The 16125-nt window shown below is 40.2% G+C and overlaps 1 protein-coding gene and 1 pseudogene across 1 annotated transcript in view; one reads left to right on the plus strand and one right to left on the minus strand.

Moving 5' to 3' along the window:
• The window catches only part of LOC146021195 (uromodulin-like), a 102959-nt gene extending 92395 nt beyond the window's left edge, over window positions 1–10564 (minus strand). The window contains exons 1-2 of the mRNA XM_083154991.1: window positions 10527–10564; window positions 7936–8091 (exon numbers count right to left, since the gene is read on the minus strand). Of these exons, the coding sequence (XP_083011117.1) occupies window positions 7936–8050 (115 nt within the window). The 5' untranslated portion in view covers window positions 8051–8091; window positions 10527–10564. The remainder of the gene's footprint in view (window positions 1–7935; window positions 8092–10526) is intronic.
• A 2507-nt stretch (window positions 10565–13071) lies between these two features.
• Window positions 13072–14736, plus strand: LOC146021197 (aromatase pseudogene; annotated as a pseudogene).
• The last annotated feature ends 1389 nt before the right edge of the window (window positions 14737–16125 follow it).

A 16125-nucleotide genomic window follows, 5' to 3' on the forward strand; every position in this document is an offset into this window, starting at 1 on the left:
AGGGAAATAGTTACTGTAATGTAATAAATAATGTGGGGACTTGCTTTAAAATCTATTGGACAACCCACTATGGATTAAAAATATAAAAAATTCTGACCATTAGAACAGTGTTTATCAGTCTTTTATTTTAAATTAAGACATGTATATGAATGAGGTAATTTGCCGACTCAGAGGATGAGATTACTTATAAAACTTATGTCTGACCGCTCACACAAAATATTTTTGAATTTGAAGTAATTGATTGGTAAATATGTAGAATTGGAAACCTTAAATTTCTATTAAAAGAGGACCACTCTGTGACGGGTTATCTATTTATTACCAAAAATTCACAAAAGTACCTCTCAATCTCCCGGATGCCCCATCATTGCAGAAACTAATTTCATCATTTCAAGTCATTGTTCATTAACGTCCTTGAAAAAGCTGACATAGTTCAGCGAAACATGTCGGTGGCTACCTGAGCAGACCTCTAACAATCACTTGGCATCTGCCGATGAAATAAGAGCCCTGGCTGACTGGATTCCAAGCAAAACAATACTGCTGATATTAAAAGTCTTTTGGTCGACCAGATACCCAGCAAAGCTACACCTACTTTACCATCAAATTGATTGGGAAGCCCCACAAAGTCCGAGAACTTCCTCCAGCGGTACATTACCATCAGAGCACAGCCGCATTCATAGTGAGGACACTGGATCCTACCTGGAACAATCCTTCTAACTAATGGTGAGACTTTGACACTTATTGCTCTCAGCAGTGGCTCTATATAACATCTACACTCTAAAGGCCCATACACACTTGACGATTTTCAGCTGAAAATCGCTCAAAACAGCCGTTTTGAGCGATTTTCCGCTGAAAATCGCCTGGTGTGTATGCCCCCCAGATTGCCGACTAGCGAGGATGCGCGCTCCCGCATCCTCGCTAACGAGGTGGGCAATCTGCTGGTTTTACCAGCACACCTAGCGATGATGGCTGGTTTTTCAGCCATCATCACCAAGTGTGTACAGCAGCCGGACTGAAAGCTGAAAGTCTTTCAGTCCAGCTGACAGCCCGCTCCCTCCCCCTGTTCATACTCACCCCTCCCCGCTCCCCACGCTGCCTGTCTCTTCTCCTGGCTCCAACGCTGCTGCTGCACAGTGACAGGTTCTCCTCCACTCCCCTGGCCGGACATACAGCTCGGCAGGACGCCCCGCCCCCAGCAGAAAGCCCCCCACCCCCAGGCTCCCTGCTCCTGCTGTGTGGAGCATAACCCCACTGACCACCAATGAAGGTTTTTTAAGGCAGTGATATAAACATTGCTGGCACATGCCAGCAATGTATATGTTACTGCACCACTGGGCACCAATGATTTTGTTTTAAGGCAGTGATATATACATTGCTGGCACATGCCAGCAATGTATATGTTACTGCACCACTGGGCACCAATGATTTTGTTTTAAGGCAGTGATATATACATTGCTGGCACATGCCAGCAATGTATATGTTACTGCACCACTGGGCACCAATGATTTTGTTTTAAGGCAGTGATATATACATTGCTGGCACATGCCAGCAATGTATATATTACTGCACCACTGGGCACCAATGATGTTGTTTTAAGGCAGTGATATATACATTGCTGACACATGCCAGCAATGTATATATTACTGTACCACTGGGCACCAATGACACATAAGCCAGTAATATATACATTGCTGGCACATGCCAGCAATGTATATATTAGCACCACAGGCCACCAATGATACTTATAATGCAATATATATATATATATATATATATATATATGTGGCTAGAGCCGGCACTCAAACCGATCAAGTGGGTGGTAATATGCCTTTGGGTGCCTTCCGCAAAGTTGAGGTAGTAGGCGAAAAAGCAGCGTCACTCCAAAGGGCTTCAATCAAGAGAATTTATTATAACATGTGGTCGACACGTCCAGGTCGACGTTTCAATGCAACAGTATTTTTATCAAGACAGCGTGTGACCAGATACATATGTATCTGGTCACACGCTGTCTTGATAAAAAATGCTGTTGCATTGAAACGTCGACCTGGACGTGTCGACCACATGTTATAATAAATTCTCTTGATTGAAGCCCTTTGGAGTGACGCTGCTTTTTCGTATATATATATATATATATATATATATATATATATATATATATATATATATATATATATATATATATTGCAGTAATATATACACAGCTCTTAAACTCCCCCGTGGCAACGAGCACTTCACCCCCACCCATGGCATCGATCATGAAGGGCCCTGGGATCGAGCATGAAGCCCCTGGCATTATGGTATGTGGCTTAATGGGCATCATGGTGTGTGGCATAATGTGTAATGGGCATTGCGGTGTGTGACATAAGGTGTACTGGTGTGTATAACATGTATTGGGCATTATGATGTGTGGCATAACATGTAAGGGGCAATACGGCTGCAAGTAAAATCGTAGCTATGCACATGGGCGGGATTTCCCTGGGCAGGACAGCATTTACCTGATCGCTGGGCTATGAATATACGCAGCCCAGCAATCAGTTCTGAATCAGGCCCCAAGAAAAGAAATACAATGAATAAAATGGCCCCTGCTCTCACCCTTGGAATTTTAACCCCTCCCATTATGTAAATATCCTTTTATATGAAAGATTTTCAGCAAAGTCTTTCGCCTCCTGAAAATCTCTTGCTCTTTGGGGGAAAATAGCTCAGTGTGTACGCACTACTTTGGTGATAGATAAATCCATCAGAGATTTTGGCAAAGTCTTTGGAAACGAAAATCTTCTAGTGTGTATGGGCCTTAAGAGGACTACCTAAATTGCCAAACAATATTCATATGAGGCTGCTCACACTAACATTTTTATTGTTTAATAGTGTGTTTAAATTGTATATTTTTTAAATAAATGTAAAAACTTTTTTCAGACAATCCCTATACAGTATGTTTAATTTAATTTAAAGTAACAGCGCTGCTTTAATATATAGACGTAACTTTATATATGTGTTTTTTTTTTTTTCCTGCCAATTGTTCATTAACTACGACTTCAACCAGTGGTCATCTGCAATATATTCTATCTTAGCGACATTAAATATGTCCTTAATAAAATAAAAAATATCGAATATGGGGAAATGATTTCTTAGTAACAGCTGACGTTACGTTGTTATATACGATTATAAGGCATGAAGATTGTTTTAGCAAAAAACCGATAAGGCAAAATCTTCAAACCTTAATTATTAAAGGAATAGATTTTATACTACTCAATAATTATTTAAATTTTCATGACATTTTTTCTAATCAAGAAGTAGGTACCGCCATGGGAACTTCATGTCTAGATGGGAAGATTTTATGGTCTGGCATGGTTTTGGATGGGGTGAAAGTCTGGTCCAGTGGTAGCAGTGTATCGATGATGTGCTTTTTATCTGGTGTGGTGACGAGATATCTCTTAAGAAGTTTTGTGAATTATTAAACACAAAAACATTGAATATTAAATTTTCCTTCTCTATGAGTAAGAGAGAAGTTAAGATCTAAAGATTTATGTAGAAAATAGTGCATTTGAAACCATCAAATTGTACAAAGCCTTCAAATTCAAATACCTACATAGACCCTAAGAGTAATCATTTAGAAAAATGGTTGACCAATCAAGGGTCAATTAATTTGCCTCAACTGTAATTGCTGTAAACAAGAAATGTATGAGGATAGTGTTGGGGTGATGAAGACCAAATTTCTGAAGAAAGGCTACAAAACTTAACTCCCTAATAGAAGTATTAAGGAAGTAGAAGAGATACCCAGAAAATAACTATGTTCATGACTGGTGGTTCCGCATCTCATCAAGATGGAAGCTCTCCTCCCTTTAGAAAAATAAAAAATTGAAGCTTGTTAAGGCATAGGAACCAATTGTGCATTCAGGGAAATCACAAATCCCCAAGGAGAGTGACATCTAGTCTCTTTTTCTGATATATCCAAGCGCTTGTAATCCACACTAACTCCCTCCTCAGCCAACAAGAACTAGTCCTTAAGGCCATGTCAAAGGCATGACTGACTGCTCTCCTGGATTCCTGTGGATGATCCCATAGATGCTGCTGCTTGTTGCTGCTGAGAGACTGTCATCATTCCAGAAGGAGAGTCAGAAGACTTGTATTACTTTAAGTAAGCAATTGACTGTACAAGTCAATTGTGAGGAAGATAAAGTTTGAGAGCAGTTACCCTGTTGAAAAGTCATATTACTGAGGCCATAGCAACTACAGTGGTGTTAAACATGCATTCAGTATCTGCCAGTATTCAATGGGATTTAGACAGTACATAGACGGACTGTGTCCCTGGTATAATTCGGGTGACTATTCTGTTTCCATCCTACAGACCATGATCCTTATTTAGATCTGCGCTCAGTACTAATTTGTTTGGAAAATGGGCAAAACCATGTGCAATGCAGGTGGAGCAGGTGTAACAATATGTAACAATAAAAAAAGGGGGAAGGGGGGTTTTGGGAAGGGTGCGGGTGTAAGTGGCTCAGGGCTGGAGCTGGTGGCAGGGCAGGTGGGGTGGACGGGCAGCAAACAGAGTCAATGGGAGAAAGTCTCGTATTCTACAGGTAACCGTGTCGCGGGAGGCTGGCGGTGCACGCTTACCTGTCTTTTACCGTCCCTCAATGTCCTCTCTCCTGCTGGCTTTACAGCTCTGATCCCCACAGTGCCGCAGGGCTTTGACTCTGCCATGAAGCAGGATGGTGTCGCTGGACACCAGGTGCTGTACAGCCCCAACCTCTGCCGGGCACTCAACTCCTCTGCGGTAGAAGACTTGCTGGGAGTGGGTGGATAGATGTGTCCTCCAACGGGTGTCGGCCTTCTTCAGGGAGCTTGTATAACCAGATACACTGGCAGGGGAGTCTAATGCTGGGTACACACCAGGACGACAAGGGTCCGATCACATTAATCTAGATTCAATTCCGACCGATTGGATGTAGATTGTGTGGTGATTGGGCCTTTTTCTGTCCTGTTGTGATCCGATTCCGATCCGATGCGCGGCCCCGTGGGTCGATCGGACCTTAATCGGATCCTAACTGCAGCAGGTAGGATCTGGACACGACCATACACCCGGGTGCGGGTTACGTTTGGACCGGTACCGCTCATGGTGCACATCGTGACTGGGTCGTGCGCTCCGCGTCATCGTGAGTGGGTCGGACAATACACTGACGACCCTCTCACGATGCCGTCCTGGTGTGTACCCCCCATTAAAAAGGCTTGTGAGAGTGAATGAGCAGAATGCCGTCGGCCATCTTTGTAGTGGGCTAAATTCCTGTCTATATCGTTTGTGGCATTTGCCGTGCCCATTTTAGAAGTTTATTAGGAATGGGGGCTGCGTCTAATAACTTCTAGGTTCTTGTGGTTCTTCCTGTACTTGTGGTTCAAAAAGGCTAAAAGATATCCATGATCCCACATGGATTCTTGAAGGACCTTCAGCCATCTTTGTTGAGGGCTAAATTGCCCTTCCTAGTGATAATCACTCCTCCTTCATTATATAACATATATAGATGTGAGAGAATTGATTAACAGAGTGAAGAGATAGAATGAGGTTCACATGGGGCCTTATTTTGGTTCATTCTTTCTGACAAAATCCTTCTTAGATGGACAAAACCATGTGCACTGCAGGGGGGCAGATGTAACATGTGCAGAGAGAATTAGATTTGGGTGAGTAATTTTGTTTCTGTGCAGGGAAAATACTGACTGCTTTATTTTTACACTGCAATATAGATCTCACTTTGAAGTAAAACCCCACCCAAATCTAATTCTCTCTGCACAAGTAACACCTGCCCCACCTGCAGTGCACATGGTTTTGCCCATCTAAGAAGGATTTTGTCAGAAAGAATGGACCAAAATAAGGCCCATGGTACTAATTGTCCTGACTTCATTGTCCACATTTAAACCTCTAGCGGTCAGTATCCTAAGATTAAAAATCCACTTGAGTTCCTCTGTTTATTATTTTCAGGTAGTCTCCCCAGGTCTTGGCTACTGTCTTAATCCCTATGACAGATAGGTCTCGGGGGTCACTATTGTGTACGTCTCTGAAATGCCTGGAGAGACTGTGGGTGTCTAGACCCTTCGTGATATTGTGCATGTGCTCTGCAGTCCTAACTTTAAGTTTCCTTATTGTTCTAATGGATGAGCAGTCAGTCAGTGGAATGGCCGCAGGTGGTGTCGTCAGGAGGATCAACAGCCAGGTTCGTGCAGGACATTTGAAGAGGAACCAAAAACCGCTCTGCAGGGGGCGGATGGAGGGGCACAGAAAAAATAATATGGAGGCTATGTGTGGGAGATTAAATTGTCAGTTGTTGCAGGAGGGTAATCACATCATGAAATATAATTAAACAGGAAGGCGCTAGGCCTGTTGGCGCATGAGGGGTAGGGCCATATTACATTACAGTATAATAGCAGGCCATGATCTTCACGGATAGTGTATTGAAAACATGAAGGTATGGAGACAGAGCCCAATCAGATATTGCTAGAAGAATGTATACACAGCACCTTTCCCTATACAGGCTGTGTACATCTAGGGGGGGGGGGGTGCAGCCATAGGGCAAGGTGTTGGATAGGGTTTGAAGAGTAGAAAAGCGAGTCAGGACTTAAGTGAAATATGGTAAATGTGGACAGTCCAGTATGAAAGAAATACCTAACTGTGAAAGAAATACCTAACAGTGATAAGACATCAGCAGCAAGGGTCATGTAGTGTTGTAGTTAATCCAGATCCAGCATTCAGCAGAGGGGGGGATGTGGCCCATCAGGGGTATTGCGGAAATTGAGGCCCAGGTCTTCACCCACAGACAGGCCGCAGTTTGCCTCAGTGGTACAGAGGCCTCCCAGACAGGGCTATCTTTACCATCAGGTGGGTAGGGAAAGGGCATCCAGCTAAGCCTGGAGGTGCTGCAGGGGTTAACCTGTGTGACTGGAGGAGGCTGCATCCTGTTCTGGGCTGTGGGCGGCCAACTAAGGGTAAAGCTGATATAGATACCGTTGGTGAGGCAGAAGACTGCAGGCTGGTGTGGAGGTGCTGCAGTGGTTAATCCGGGTGACTGGAGGAGGCTGCATCCCCCCTTCCGGGCAGCGGGCGGCCGCCCCAAGGTACAGCTTGTGTAAAGATCGTTGGTGGTGTGAGCGGGGCAGGAGGTCGCATGCTGGTGTCCGTCTCCCCCGCTGTCCAGCAGCAGTCATCGGGAGTCTCTGAAGCGCTGACCAAAATTGAGGTCCCGGCTTCTGCCGGTGTTAAGCCACAACCCTCCCCGGCTCCGCGACCAACACCGCCTGTCTGTATCCCCAGGCCAGTGGCGTGGCAACAAGTAGGGTATGTGATGGGAGAGGGGGAGATTCGGGCTGAGACAGCGAGAGCCGGCCGGAAAATGGCTGCCAAGCCACGCCCACCCCAGCTGACTTTTTATTTTTTAAAGCACATTTTAAACTTTTTAAAAATCATCCAGTACTTTCTGAATGCTCAATGCTGCCTACTATATGATTCTGGTAACAAATCTAATCATGCTGTATCTAATTGGATTAGTGAATTCCCAGGTACATGAATTCATGTGAACTCTGAGAGTTTCATGAAACAAACTTGCATTAGAGCAGATGTGCACACAAATGGATTAAAGCCTATGCATATCGATGTGAGATAAAGGGGAGCGAGATAAAGAACTAACTTGTCAGTTTACAACTTGCATTTAAAGAATAAACTGATTGGTTGGTACTTTATATCGCTATGCCAACTTTAGCTATCTGCAATTTAGCTTTGATAAAAAAATTACCTTTGTTTTGACTACTTTGTTTTGTGATGTCATATTGGTTTTTAATTATAAATTTATAGCAATAGTAAGCACTATTTTTATTTACATTGTGAAATACATTTTGTATTAATTATTCCTATATAAATTTAATCATATTGACAGTAATTAAAGTGTATTTTCTTACTTGGATCATTGTACTCAACCATTGTATATTGTCGTACTCCACATGGAAACTTTGCTGATACTTGATCAAGAAGCCAGCCATTAACCAACTTTAGCTGTTGAAGATCATCCTTCATTGAACCAGTTGTGTCAACCAGGTATGTCAGAGAGGAGGATTCTATGATATAAAGAGAATAACCTAAACACCATATTACCAAGTACATGGAGCTACAAACATGTTATGATAATATCCTTTATTTTTAGTGTTCATTATTTTTAGCAGCTTTAAGTACATTTGTCTTAAGTAGAACATACAGTAAGGGCACTGGTTAAAACATGGCAGATAGATAGTTAAGCATTTCAAAACCTCATACGTATAACCGTTCCATCAGTACCATAATACTAAACAGCTATGTAAAAATGATATAATTATCATTAGGTTTTAGATTTTTTTTTTTTTTTTTTCAATAAATGCGGTTGATAGTTTTTATTATTAATAGGTGGCCTGCCAGAGATTATATTGTTCAATATTCAGCTTGAAGATATTGTCAGCAGTGAAGTCGAGGAGGATGAAGCTGTAACATTATCTATCTACACCATATATTGTAGGGAGGAGGGTTGAAATATTGAAAGCCTGGTGCATGAGGATTCCTGCAGGTCAACAGATGCAAGATTCATGGAGGATTTTGTAGCAGTGCTCTCCCTCCATGCAGACTGAAGAGCTGTTTTTCCATTAGTGTTTACTTTTGCCATTTTTGGAGCATTTCGGATCAGTGAGCTAGTTGCCTCCAATGAGCGATTGGGGATAACTGGTTACTGTTTTAATACAATTAAAGGAGGTAGTTCTGTGTAAAAATTACCTTTGTAAAGCAGATCATTTGGGGCGGGATGCTGGGTTTCTCTAAAAGTTCATTGCATTTGGCAAACAAGTATTTACAATTGAGGCCAGCGATGGAAGGCCAATTCTTCCTGCATGCAGATGTGATTGCAGTTACAATGTTCCAAGTTTGATGCAGTTTTCAAAGTGTTTAGCAAAAATGGGTGAGGATTATTGCACCCACTCTTTTTTCAAATGGGGCAGCTACTTGTGCTGCTACCAGCTGTTTTCACTATCAGCCATACAAAAGGCCATTGAAAATCAGGCAGATATTAGATCATACTGTACATTGTTTAGATAAAGTTAGATTTTGCTCTACTTGTGCAAACCCAAAAACATTGTTCCGTGAGATTTTGACTGGCTAACATTCACAAATAGGGATTTACATTTTTCCTCTGAGTGGGCCTAATTAGAATTGACTGAATCTAAAGGTCCAGAAAAGGTTGTTTAAGTTTTGTCCTTAACGGGTTCTTCTCTAAGGGCCTTATTTTGGTTCATTCTTTCTGACAAAATCCTTCTTAGATGGGCAAAACCATGTGCACTGCAGGTGGGGCAGATGTAACATGTGCAGAGAGAATTAGATTTGGGTGGGGTTTTACTTCAAAGTGAGATCTATATTGCAGTGTAAAAATAAAGCAGTCAGTATTTTCCCTGCACAGAAACAAAATAACTCACCCAAATCTAATTCTCTCTGCACATGTTACATCTGCCCCCCCTGCAGTGCACATGGTTTTGTCCATCTAAGAAGGATTTTGTCAGAAAGAATGAACCAAAATAAGGCCCTAAGTTATTTTAATTTGAATCACGTTTTGGGTGATGTGAAGTGACTGGCATCCTTCATCTGCGGGTGGACAATGGATGCTTCTCTGAATTTGCATCTGTACTGTGCCATTGTAAAGGGTGGTGAGTCCTACACAGTAGAGGTTATTCAGTAGTGTTTTATTTATTGCCCTCTAATTGACTGGAGCTGATGTTGGTAGCATATTCCTTGCCATCCTCAATAATTTAAATTAGGTCATTCAATTAATAAATGCTGTTAACCTTTAATCCAATGCAATGGCATTGTCTAAATCAGGGGTGGCCAAACCGGTCCTCGAGATCTACCAACGGTCCACGTTTTCCAGGTTACCTAGCTGGTTCACAGCTGTAGTCATTACTGTCTCATTTTAAAACATGCGGCATTCATTCCTACTGTAGATCCACAGGTTGCCTGGAAAACATGCACCGTTGGTAGATCTTGAGGACAGGTTTGGCCACCCCTGGTCTAAATGGACAAAATCAAGCAAACATAGAAAGCATTTCTTATCTTTGACAAAATATTTATAATACAATAATTCTCATACATCTTTCTCTTTTATCACCTAAAACCATATATTATAAATGGCACAATCAAGCAATATTGTATGCTATAGAAATTCAATATAAATGATACTTGTAACGTGTTAAGTTTGTACCCAACCAATAGATTATCTTTACTTTTTTTCTGTTTCGTTCTTCCAGAATTTAGTACAGTTCTGATATGTCCATATTCTCCAATATGTGAGTTTATTTTACTAACATTGCAATGAATATATATCGATGCTACTGGGAAAAAGACTAGTGCACATGTTCATGAAGCAAGAAAGAGCAAAATAAAATGCAAATATATTCTTACTAAGATATACAGCATACTATATACAGTTTTTTGGAGCCATGATCAGTTGCTGCTCACAGAATTCTGTACAAAAGATATCTACCTGTATTTGAAGCACACTTGCTTTTTCCTGGGGGTACTAGATCTGTTGGCAGAACAAAAAAATACTGTACAATACATCATATAACAATCAGAAATATACCTTCAACAAATCATCCATGCTTTATGTATTCGTACTGCACTGCTACTGTACATCTCTCATCACACCCACTTACAGCTCCTAATACTGGGGCAGATGTATTAAGCCGGGCGAAGAGATAAAGTGGAAGGAGATAATGCACCAGCCAATCAGCTGTGTTTGAAATATGACAGTTGGGAGTTGATTGGCTGGTGCGTTAACTCCTTCCACTTTATCTCCAGTTTATCTCTTCGCACGGCTTAATACAACTGCCCCATTGTATTTTACCAGTCTACAACACGACTTTTTTATTGGCCATCCTTATTTCTCTTCTCTATCCACTGTTGGTGGATAAAAATTTAGATAAGGGCTTGGTTCACTATTTCACAGAAACCTGTTTCCACTGTATCCTGGCAGTGTTAGTACACTTGTCCTTGGGCAATTCAATATTTTCCAGATTACAGATTAGTTTACCTCTCTCAATGATGTACACTACCAGATTAATGTTTTAGAAAAGCCTATTTTTTTTTCCAGTTTTTTATTCAGATTGTGACAATACTGCCCTGACTTCCATTCGTGCAAATGTCATGTTCAAATGCAGCACGGACTGTGTAATGATAAGCATTACTGCCTCACAGCACTGAGGAAAACAAACCTAACTGTGTGGAGTTTGTATTGTCTCCCTGTGATTGCATGGATTTCCTCTAGGCTTTCCATGTTTTTATCCCCACACTCCCCAAAAAAAGTAGATTCCTAGGGCTCCCAAAAAAAAAAAATTAACCCTAGTGTGTGCATGTACATGTGTAAGGAACAGACTGTAAGCTCCACTGGGGCAGGGATTTACAGTAATGGGCAATTATTCTTTGTAAAGTGCTGAAGAGATTGTGTGCACCATAACTGGTGGTAATAAATTATAAATGCAGGTTAATTGGTGGCTCCTGTCTTTTTTTTCTAGAATTTACCATTGGCTAGGTTTACCCATTTAGACACCAATGTTCAAGTTTATCTGCTCCATTTGTGTAAATATAACAGACAAAAATTAGTTTATATATTAGTCCAAGTAGAATGCAAACAAGTGCTCAAATGCTGTACATTGGCTGTAATGATAGCATTCTCAATTTTGCTTTTAAACCTTTTAGTGCAAAGTAAATTTTCTTAAAATAAGTGAAAAATTGGCAAGCAAATATTCTTATTCATCATAATTGGCCTGTAATGTTTACCCCTTATCCAAAATATTCGGGACCAGAAGCATTTTGGATAACGGATTACTCCATATATTTCTATATGTGAATAAGGTATCTTGAGGTATCTTGCATTTATGTTGTATAAGCACAAACACATGAAATACACACAAATATATTTTAATTGTGCATGGAACAAAGTTTGTGTACTATCTCAGACACTGAAAGCAATTATTTTCTTGCACATATTTAGTGCCTGTTACATATCATGTCCGCAGTAATGCCAGTTACAGATGTACGCAGTAGGTTTTTAGCAAAAATTAAAGTACATATCGGAAACTATGGTTTTCAGAATAATTTGGATAAGGAATACTCAACCAGTATAGGAAATATTTTTTTTTAAACATTTTTTATTTGCATTTATATATGAGTGATGCTGGCATTTTTAACAGATATCTTGAACATCTCATAGAGAAGTTGGCACTCAAAGGGTTTATGACAGTTGGTGAATGATACTGTAAACTGGTTTGCATGTCGATAATTTGTTGCAATAAAAACTCCCTTTTTCAATTGATTTAACAGCTTTGGTTAAACACTTATAGCTGGCCTTATAGAATATTGTAAATAATAAATCCAAAATATGTAATTGCCATATCTACATACTTATTTTTTCATTATATGTTACTTAGCCACAGCTGTTATTGAATAAATTATGGTTCTACAATACATGAATCAGATTATTTTAAGGCCCATACACACAAGAAGATTCTTTCCAATCTGGCTGGTTAGAATTAAAATCTGGAAATTTTGGGGAGCAAATGACAATTGACCATTTGCTCCTAAACATGGAAAATACACGAAAATGGTCATTCAGATAAATTGGTTAAATCTATTTATGAAGATGACTGCTTTTTTCCATTTTCCAGCTTTTGGGAGCAAATGGTTGATTGAAATTTGCTCCCAAAAATGTCCAGATTTCCATTCCAACCAGCCAGATTGGAAATATAATCTTCTAGTGTGTATGGGCCTTAAGACTAAAAAATTTATTTTGAATTTCTGTAATAGAATTTTCATGTAAAACATTTTAATGATTCTTTTAATATCTATTCTATGCTTAGTAACATCCCTATTTGCATAAAATAAACTAAAAAAAGGATATAAATTAAAATGTATGTACAGTGGAGCAGGCATCCAGGTCAGTATAACATATGATTCCAAAAGGTCCAAGAAGATTAGAACGTAACGCTCTCTGCACATATACCTAGAAGAGGAAACAGTCCCAAAGAGAAATGATTCTGGACGTCTTGAACATGGTGCAATACAACATCACTGAGGTTATGCCTGTTGTGGCCCCTGCTACCGCTGCTTCTGTTGTAATCTTCATATTTCTGCTGATTGTTATTTGGAGCTATGAGGAGACCTCATCAATACCAGGTCCTTCTTACTATATGGGAATTGGCCCACTGATATCCTATGGAAGATTTCTATGGAAGGGAATTGGGAGTGCATCAAATTACTACAATACCATGTATGGGGACTTTGTAAGAGTCTGGATCAATGGTGAGGAAACACTCAACATCAGCAGATCTTCTGCAACATGCCACGTCATGAAGCACCCTCATTGTGTGTCAAGGTTTGGCAGCAAACTGGGATTACAGTGTATTGGCATGAATGAAAACAGGATCATATTTAACAGTAATCCATCTCTCTGGAAGACAATACGTCCGTTCTTTAACAGAGCCTTGTCTGGACCAGGACTCGTACAGACCACAGAGCACTGCATTAAGTCAACTAAACTTTTCCTGGCAAAGTTGACTGATGTTGCTGATGAAATGGGAAATGTAAAGGTACTTAAGCTTATGAGGCTTATCATGTTAGACACCTCAAACAACCTGTTTCTAATAATTCAGAAATACTTTGACGCATGGCAGGCACTTCTGAAACCAGACATATTCTTCAAAATTTCCTTTCTGTACAAGAAGTATGAGAAATCAGCCAATGATTTGAAAAAAAAAGAAAAAAATGAGAACAGCGCTTCTTTACTACAATGAGTGACACACAATCATTTGAATATTATAAAGGTTTAAGGCGCCCTTGTCTTGGCCTCCAGTAGAATAAGACATTTTTTGAATGATTTGAAAAAAGCTGTAGAAGTTCTCATTGAACAAAAACGACGGGAGATTTCAATTTCAGAGAAGATAAGTGAAAAATGTAGATTTTGCATCTGAGCTGATCTTCGCACAGAATAATGGAGAACTGACAGCGGAAAATGTGAACCAAAGCATCTTGGAGATGCTGATTGCGGCTCCTGACACCATGTCCATAACTCTCTATTTCATGCTTGTTTTGATCGCGCAGCATCCAAAGATTGAAGAGATGATAATGAATGAAAATCACTGTTACTGGTGACCAAGATGTGGAGCATAGTGATATGCAAAATCTAAAAGTACTAGAGAACTTCTATCTATGAAAGCATGAGGTACCAGCCTGTGGTAGACATGGTCATGCGCAGGGCTTTGGAGGATGATGTCATTGATGGCTATTATGTGAAGAAAGGCACCAACATCATCCTAAATCTGGGACGCATGCACAGAGTGGAGTTTTTCCCAAAGCCAAATGAATTCACCCTGGAAAATTTTGAAAAAACGGTTCTACATCGCTACTTTCAGCCATTTGGTTTTGGCCCTCGGGCATGTGCAGGAAAATACAGTAGGCACATACTGTACATAGCCGTGGTGATGATGAAAGAAATTCTCGTGACTCTGATGAAGAGATACAAGGTGCAGACCCTACAAAGACGCTCTCTGGAGAACATCCATAAACAAAACAACCTGTCCCTGCAGCCTGATGAATCCCAGTCCTCATTAGAGATGATTTTCATTCCGCTTCACACAGCTCAGCCTAAAAACACTAGCAAAGGAACGCACGCATTGCTGCCAGGTCTGCAAGCCTGAAATGTAATTACTCTACAGCTAGTAGCAGTGCTGCTCTGTGCTCCATCCATCTTCACTTAACTACTGCTGTTTGGTGGCTGTAATTATTAATACTAGATCTAGTCTGATCTATGTTTATTTATGTTTATTTAAATAATTATTAATAAAATATGATGTATATTTTTCATATAGTATCCGAAATGCTTTACACATTTAATGTATGTAATTGTTTAAATATATAACATTTCCTTTCTACAGATTTATAAATATTTAACAAATCAACTAGCTTATAAGTGCACTATAATGGTATAAAGCTATGTTATATTCATGTGCATGAGGTAAATTGTTCCCTCTGTTTTTAACAGTTTAATTTATTAATTTAGATGTGTCAATCCTTTGAGAGAAAATGGAGAAGTTACCATAGCAGTTATTACAGTCATGTTATAGTGGGCCAGATGTACTAAGCTTGTAGGGTGATTGGATGGAGAGTGGTGGGCGGCCGGCCAGTCAGCTCCTGCCTGTCATGTCGCAGACTGTTTGGGGGATGGTAGGTGGGAGCTGATTGGTTGGATGTTTGTCCCTCTTCATTGTATCACTTTTAGTTGTGTTGGGCTATTATCTCTCTCCTTGGTTTGATACATATCTTCTCCAATGTATTTATCCTACAGGGACAGTGATACACATCTACATTTCTGTTTACATATTTATTTTTTGTTCAAACTGTTTTTATTAGGTTAATTTGCACAGTTCAAAATATGCAACAATAAAATCAAAGTTACATTACAATAGAACAAATGAGTTGTGTTGTGTTTGAAAAAGACATAAAAGAAAACCTCAGCAGCTGGGGAATTGTTGACTTAAGGTTGTGATTGTTAAACATAGCTTGAGGTAACTTGCACATATAATAGCAATCCTATAAACTTCTAAAACAGTCAATAAGAAAAAAGGAATATTAAGAAAAGGAATGGAAGAGAGGGGAAAAAGACAGAGGAAAAGAAAAATGACATTAGAAAAGAAGAAAGGTTGGGGAGTGTGCGCTGAGTGGTTGGGAGGTTTTGCCGACAGCATGCGGTATGTAGAGTCACGGGGCCATTACGTGGATGGGGGTGTCTGAGGAGAGGTGACGTCTGTTAGGTGTGTAGATCAAGAACCTCTCATAGGGACAGGTAGAGTGAGGATTCCTTAAATTCTAGCCAGGTTAACCAGGTCGAGGCGAAGTTTGAGATATTCCCAGACGGGATGGAGATGAGATCTTCCATCTACATATAATAGTCAATTTTCTTGAACCATTCTCTAATGGGGGGGCTTTGGTAGATCTCCAATGGACTGGGATTACCGATTTTGCTGCGATATTTAGGTGTCTCAGAAGTGAGTGTTTATAAGTTCTAGTGGTAGCCATTGTGATGTTGA

The sequence above is a fragment of the Crinia signifera genome, chromosome 7 (genome assembly GCF_055691185.1).
Source record: "Crinia signifera chromosome 7, ASM5569118v1, whole genome shotgun sequence".
Classification (NCBI taxonomy): Eukaryota; Metazoa; Chordata; class Amphibia; order Anura; family Myobatrachidae; genus Crinia; species Crinia signifera.